Source organism: Neltuma alba, unplaced genomic scaffold (genome assembly GCF_004799145.2).
Source record: "Neltuma alba isolate B1F8T4 unplaced genomic scaffold, ASM479914v2 tig00003082_pilon, whole genome shotgun sequence".
Classification (NCBI taxonomy): domain Eukaryota; kingdom Viridiplantae; phylum Streptophyta; class Magnoliopsida; order Fabales; family Fabaceae; genus Neltuma; species Neltuma alba.
This window is the reverse complement of record NW_021633133.1, coordinates 826,179-833,534: the sequence shown is the minus strand read 5'-3', so window position 1 is coordinate 833,534 and position 7,356 is coordinate 826,179. Positions and strand designations below refer to the sequence as shown.

General features: G+C 33.7%; 1 protein-coding gene across 1 annotated transcript; it reads left to right on the top strand.

Moving 5' to 3' along the window:
• Positions 1–744: 744 nt before the first annotated feature.
• Positions 745–3,245, top strand: LOC114740203 (uncharacterized). The gene is made up of 3 exons (XM_028928321.1): positions 745–1,899; positions 2,090–2,279; positions 2,379–3,245. The coding sequence occupies exons 1-3, from the start codon at positions 1,462–1,464 to the stop codon at positions 2,996–2,998; spliced, it is 1,248 nt and encodes a 415-aa protein (XP_028784154.1). The 5' UTR covers positions 745–1,461; the 3' UTR covers positions 2,999–3,245.
• Positions 3,246–7,356: the final 4,111 nt, after the last annotated feature.

Here is a 7,356-nt window from a genome sequence, read left to right as displayed (position 1 = left end):
AAGTATTTAATTACATTTGTAAAACATCTGATCATATGTCATTTCCTCTTTTGAGATTTTGAAGTCTCATATGTATGAATTGAAAAATTACAATCTTTAACTTTTTTTATGTTATTTTTTCTTTTGTAATTCTTTTTCATTCGGTCAAATATGTCATTAGATGAATAGTACAATTTTTTTTTAGATTTTATAATATGCATGTATATAATTAAGTTGTTCGTAATTTAAAAACATTGATAATAAAATGAAACATTTTTACAGCAAATTCACAAATTTTACAGGACAGTTGATGACTTAAATATTACTATTATTGATTTTTGAATTATCACAAGAGTTATAAATCTAAAAAGTAAAAAGCAATTATTTTATTTTAGAAAACACAAACGCACGCAATGCGCACATATACACACTCACACAATTACTATGCATTGTGAGCGCTTTTCGATAATCCGGATTACGAGCGGCATGTACCCGTTATTCCAAACAAGTACTGAGGACTCCATGGTCATTTCAATGGTACGAATCAATTGGAACCGCACGATTATCAGTTCGGACACGCGTCACGGATCCTAAGACTGGCGTGTTTGCTTTGGTGCATTGGCGGTCACGCTAGCCACCTGCGTTCTCCAAATGATCAACGCCACGTGGTATTACACGTGGCAGGATCCATCCAAGTCAGCACGAGGCTCCTCCCGCTATAAAAGCGCAAGCCCACCCACGCACACTACCACCTAATCCTAATCGCTCCACACCGAAAAAACAGAGGGGTCCCTCAGAAGCTTTCTTGTTTGCCTTTTCCCCCAATTACCTTCCTCCATCGTGTTCTGTTGCCGGTGATCTTCAGCTCGCCGGAGAGATGAATATTCCGGCGAACCTTTCTTTGTTATCGATGAACAATGCTCGTCTCTCCGATCATCGCCGTCATGTTTTTCACGAAAACCCTGGCCTTAAAATAGCGATCTCCTTCCTTTCTCGCTTTTTTTAGAAGCTATTCGACGCTTCTTCTGTGTGTCTTGAGAAAAGTATCGGTTTCTCGGTGTCGCGTAGGGTGGTAAATAAATTTTGGCAGTTTTTTTTTTTTTTGGGTTTTCTGTTGGTTGATCGGTTAAAAGGCGAGTTGATTCTGTGAGTGGTTGTTTTTTAGCTGACCAGAGTTGTAGGTGATGAATGTTTGTTGACTGGGTTACTGCTTGGATTTGCTTAGTATTCTAGCTCGTTCTGGTTCTTCTTCGCTGGAAAAAGAGAGGAGTCTTTCAATTTCGATGTACATTTTCAGAATCTGTGTCTGGCTTTGTCGCTTTAATACTTGACCTTTTTATGAGCAAGTGAAGTTCATTGAGCTCTGAAAATGGAGCAGAGCTGACGCAGAGTGGTACAGTTTAGTGTAATTACGAGTCTGTGAAAAAGAGAGGTAGAAAGGACCCGGGTTTTCAGATCATCTTCTTCAAAATTTTCTCAGCCATGCCTCCGATGAAAATACAGCCAATTGATGTTCCTGTCGATTCCCAGAAATTGAAGGATGCAGCTGTAAGAAACGATGCAGCGAAACCAGTGTTGAAGTCGCGGCTCAGGAGGCTGTTCGTGTTCGATCGGCAGTCTCCAAGCGTTTTGAAGACTTCCTCGGCGGAGAAATCCATCGGCGGTGACGCTCAGAATCAGAAAGATGGAGGAGGAGGCTCGGAGTTCGAGCCCAGCTCACTTTGCTTGGCTAAAATGGTGCAGAATTTCATGGAGGAAAGTAACGAGAAACAGCCACCTGCACAGAAATGCGGCCGCAATCGCTGCAATTGTTTCAACGGGAACAGTAATGACAGTTCCGACGAGGAATTCGACTTGTTCGGTACTTTCGGCGAATCAAGCACCGGCGGATCATTCAGTGAGGCCGCCGACGTGGTGAAGGTAAATGTCGCTGACCCATCCTGCGTTTCCCTTACGGTTTTGAGATGAAATCGCAGAATCTAGAGCCTAGATAGTACCGAAATTTTCGTGAATTCAGATTTTCTGTCATTTTCCTAGCAACCAAGCAAAGAAAATTAAGTAAAGCTGAAATTAATTTTTCCTTTTGCTTTTTCTTTTCTCTTTTTTCCAGGGTTTGATTTTATGCGCTAGTGTTGCCGAGAGGAATCTGTTAGCTGACACTGCGAAGATCGTTGAGAACAACAAGGTCCATAAACGTAAAGATGATTTGAGAAAGATCGTTACCGAAGGCCTTTCTTTGCTTGGCTACGATTGTTCCATCTGTAAATCCAAATGGGACAAAACCCCATCTTGCCCTGCTGGTACCCTTTCCTTCCTCAAATTTTTCTGAGATTTATTTAGAAATTTCAATTGGAAACAGAAATTAAGAAATAGAAATTTCCGCTTTGATTGATTTTCAGGTGAATACGAGTATATCGATGTCATCGTTGAATCTGAGAGATTGTTGATAGACATCGATTTCCGATCAGAGTTCGAGATAGCTCGATCGACGGGTGCTTACAAAAGCATCCTTCAATTACTGCCTCACATTTTCGTCGGAAAATCAGATCGCCTTAGTCAGATCATATCGATCGTATCAGAGGCAGCGAAGCAGAGTCTTAAGAAGAAAGGGATGCACTTTCCGCCGTGGAGGAAGGCGGAGTATATGCGAGCCAAGTGGCTGTCTTCCCCCTGTACTAGGACCAAGCAACCCCCATCGTCCTCCTCCGTCCCATCTGACGTCGTTTCGGAATCGCAGACCTCGAAAAAGGGGGACGTGATCGGCTACGGCGACGGCGACGATGACTCCGCGACGACGGAGGATGTTTGTGGCGAGTTGGAGTTGATATTCGGCGAGAAAAATTCTCTGCCGGATCCGGAGCCGGAGGCTGATCCTGGCGACGAGACCACCAAGCCGGCGGTAGTCATCACGGAGTCACCGTCGTGGCAGCTGCCGGCGATCAAACCGAAGAGTATTGAGAAAGGAACCAAGGTCGTCCCCGGATTAGCCTCTCTCCTCAAAGAGAAACCTTCGAAGTAAAATTTTGGACGTCGTACCTTTTTTTTTTTTTGCCCTCTCCCTAATCCTTAAGCAAAAGCATATAATGAGAGAAATTCAGATAAATGTCTCTCTCCTTTTTTTTTTTTAATTTCATTTTATTTTTGTCAATTTTGTTTTCCTGATGTTTAAAGGATGTAGGGAGATGTTTCGTAAGAAGCCAACTATATGATCCATGTAATAAAATACATTGTAGAAAGGTAAGGATTTTATGTACAAATTGTGACAATTTCGATTTTTTTTTTTTAAATCCTTCACGAACAGGGAAAAAAAAAAGGCATAAAACTTTTTTCTCGGTTCCCAAAATGTCAGTTTCACTCGGTTTTCAATTCACTTTTCTAAGTGAAAAATCATACTTAATAGCTCAACAACTGTGTAATGGATTTATTTATTTGATGGGATGTGGAAATTAGGTCGGAGGTTGATATCTTGAAACTGTGCAGAAAGGGCCGGAGTGCCCATCGGAGTAATGGACAATTTTTTTTTTAATTTTCTCTTGCTCATTTTTAACCATCTCAGCGAAATCAGTAAACACCGGCTACCTCACTAAGTCAGTTTTAAATTGAAATAATATTTTAACTTTACTATTATTCAAGTCTCTCTCATCTTTCTCAATGGAAAATACTGTCATTATCTTTTTTGTCATGGAAATTAATAACTATTACCTGTTGTTAATATAAGATCTCGATTAATTTTTATTTTGATCTTAAATATGAGATCTTAATCTATCTTGTCTTTTATATTTATTCATTTTTTTTCTAAAATAGTTATAATAATGATAATTTTAGTTAATAAACTTGATTAGCAAGAATATTTTAGAAAAAATAATACCTATTTATTACAAATAATTGACTTAATTTATTTTCTTAATCTACTCATATTAATCAGCTAGCTCTTATATTTAGAACCCAAAGTAGTATTTAGGTGACTTGTATTACGGATAGATCTTAGTTTCACGCAATAAAACCGTACATAACTTGAAGTTATTCATATGCATATAAAATTATGGCCAAGTTAAATAATTTAAATCCACGTTTTGTTTTAATAGCTTTTAGATTTAATAAAAATAATTATCATTTTGAGTTCTTTCATGAGACAGGGGGTGAGTGGGGGAGATGTGGTGCGGTGCCGCCGGCTGGAAGCCCCGCTCGTGGCATCTAGAACACCGTGAGCAGGTGCCAGGCATAAACAAGCCCCAAGGAAAAGCCAAAAAAAGAGAGAGAGAGAATAATAAAAAGGTTGACGTTTGCTCCTGAGTATTTTTTTTATACATTTGTCACCTTAAAATATTTTTTATTATATTTAATATTTTAAAATATTTTTTTAGATGTTTCTAGTACCATGAAATATTTTTTTAGTGCATTCAACATCTCTAAATATTTTTTCATATATGTCCAGTACTTAAAAATATTTTTTGGTGTATCATGCACCGAAATAAGAACAAAAGTTTCAAGGTGCTGAACATACCTAAAAAATACTTTGAAAAAGCTAAATACATTACAAAATATTTTATTTTATTTTTTTAACCAGCGCACTACAAAATATTTTGAGATAATGAGATGTTAGATACACTTAAAAAAATATTATAAAGTGTTGAATACGCCTTAACTTATAATGAAAATAAGGATTCGATTTTAGGTTTAACATCTTCAGATATTTTATAATCATTTAAACATAAAATTACATCGCAAAATATTGTAAGGTATTAACTCATCTGAAAAAATATTTAAAAAAAAGGAAATGTGAAAATAAAAAAATTCCGTTGCTGTATATGTATTGAAAAAAAATGAAAACTTAAAAAGTGGTGCAAAAAAAGTTAATTAAAAAGTGAAAAAGTGGAAATCTCCAATCCATCTTTATCTTACCAAAGCCTGAAAAAAAGAGAAGTGGGAAGGAATATGCCTATTATTTTACCTGTAATGAGAGCGCAGAGTCCCAGTCACTGTCAGTAAATATTACAACATCTTTCCTCTTTTTTCTTTTATTTTAACCCCAGTCTGTAAAAACAAAATCGTAGTAAACCACGTGGGACTTCTTCATGAAATTCACGCCCCCAGTTAAATTTTAGAAAAAAAAAAAATTCAGATTGTGTGAGCGTGCGTGGGTGTGATGTGATATGATGTGACCTTCATTTTTTCCGCCTATAAAAAATAATTTATCCATCGATAAATGTAATTTTATGCATTTTTTATATTTTAAAATGGTAAAGATGGCGGTTGAGAATGTTGAAAATAGTGAACGGATAAATTTTGACCATCTTGGGTCTTGGCTCAACAACCCACTAGGCACCAAATCCAATTTTGGAAATTTAATTAATTTTTTTCAGGGAAATACTGCAAGTAATCTGAGTTTGAAGTGCGTAATAAATAGCAATTATTTTTTCCCTTAATTTTCTATATAAATTTTCATTAATTCATTAATTTAAATAAAGATAAATGTTATGTTCGCTCAGGTGGCTAATTAAATTCAAAGAGATGAAACCTTACATTCCATTTATTCTCATTTCAAGTCAACAAAGTTTTGAAAACAGCTTAGGTTGACTTAGAGATAGAGATTAGGAGAGCATATCTAAATTATTTCTCACTGAATATGTCTATATAAGGATAAAGAGAAATACTTAGTGCCAACTAATCTGAATTTTGAGACCAATTAAAATGTTCCAACTCAAATAATTTTAATTGACGTGTCAATCTAATCATATTTGACTTGGAGCGCTCTCAGTGATCAGAGTTCAAATTAGTTGGCATTCTAGGATTATGCAAGTATTTTTTTATTAGGATTATAAATTTTGATTTTTTAAATTTGTCTTTATTTTAGTTTTGTTTCCTCAAATTTCAAATCATATATCTTAATTTCTCAAGTTTATTTTTATTGGTAACTATAATCCAATAAAAACTTAGTCGATATTACCTATTGAAAGATCAAAACTTATAGTTTGAAAGTTGAGGGACTAAAACCAAAATAAGAACAAATTTAAAGGATGAAAAAATATATTAACCTTTCTCATTACATATTTACAAATTTGCAAGTGCTATTAAACTGCAAAATTTATTTAGACATTAAACTCTTTTTCCCAACTCATTTGATTTTTTTTTACTAAAATTTGATCATAAAGTGAAGATAGACCTTAATAGAAGGATGGAGCGCATTTAGGTATCGCGCCAGGCCTAATTCCTTATTTTGTCTTCTTAAGGTATTAATAATTGGGTTGATCTTTTAAAAATTAGCAATAAACTCCCTTGAATTTTTGAATTTATGCAGATAATTTTCTTAATATTACTTATTATGTTATTTTTTTATAATATTTAATTTGATATCTTATATAATAAGTCATATTGAATAATAACTCTTTCAAAAGTTTCTTTCCTTCCAAGAGTGTCAAAAGTTTCGTTTTTTTATGGTTAGTGTCTAAATTTTCCTTTCATTCCGTTCTAAAATATATTATGGTGTTAATTATAACTACAACCTTGGGTGTTTCTATTAAATAAGTTACTTCCAAAAAAAAATTTATTTACTTGAGTTATAAACATCTAGACATAATTTTTAGTGCATTTATAAAGTTAGAAAAACTAAATCATACCATTTATATGTTATAAATAGGATAGTTTATCATAGAATTTAAATTTTATATTGATGATTTGGTTTGACTATAATTGAATTTAGTCTTCACATATAATATGTTACGCAAAATAATATCTCATTTTATTTATGATTTTTGAGAAGCATATAATTTATCATAAATTTTATATTTTATATAAAATGCAACTTTAAAACTAAAGTATACGGACACGTAAGTTATTCACAATCATTGATGTGGGCCATTCCTAATCCATTACTTATACGCATTAATATATAAATAAAAATAAAAATATGCAAAGTGGGTGGGCCCAATCAGAAAGCTGTCAGAACTAATACCAGAAAGATTGTGGGTCCCGGCCTCCCCTCTCTCTATCTCATAGCTCTGACAAGTGACAATTATTTATTTAATAATATTATTTATGTTTATATATCCGCCCAGAAAATTTTAATGCCAGAATTTTAGAAAACAAAATGTATATAGTGAAATATTTTGATAAAAAAATTATATATTTGATGGTTTAGTAAAATGTCATTTATAAATAATGACTCAATTTAAATTATTGACATTTTTAATGTAAAATTTTTTCCATCTAATTTAGTTACCCTTATTAAAATATTATATTAAAATTTATCTAATTTGTGATCAGTGACCAAGTTAAAAGAATATGTTAAAGAATTTAATTTTCACTTAAGCGGATATCTTATATACCATGAAGTTTAGAAAGAAAAAACAATGCAACTTATCAGAAATTTATTATTTA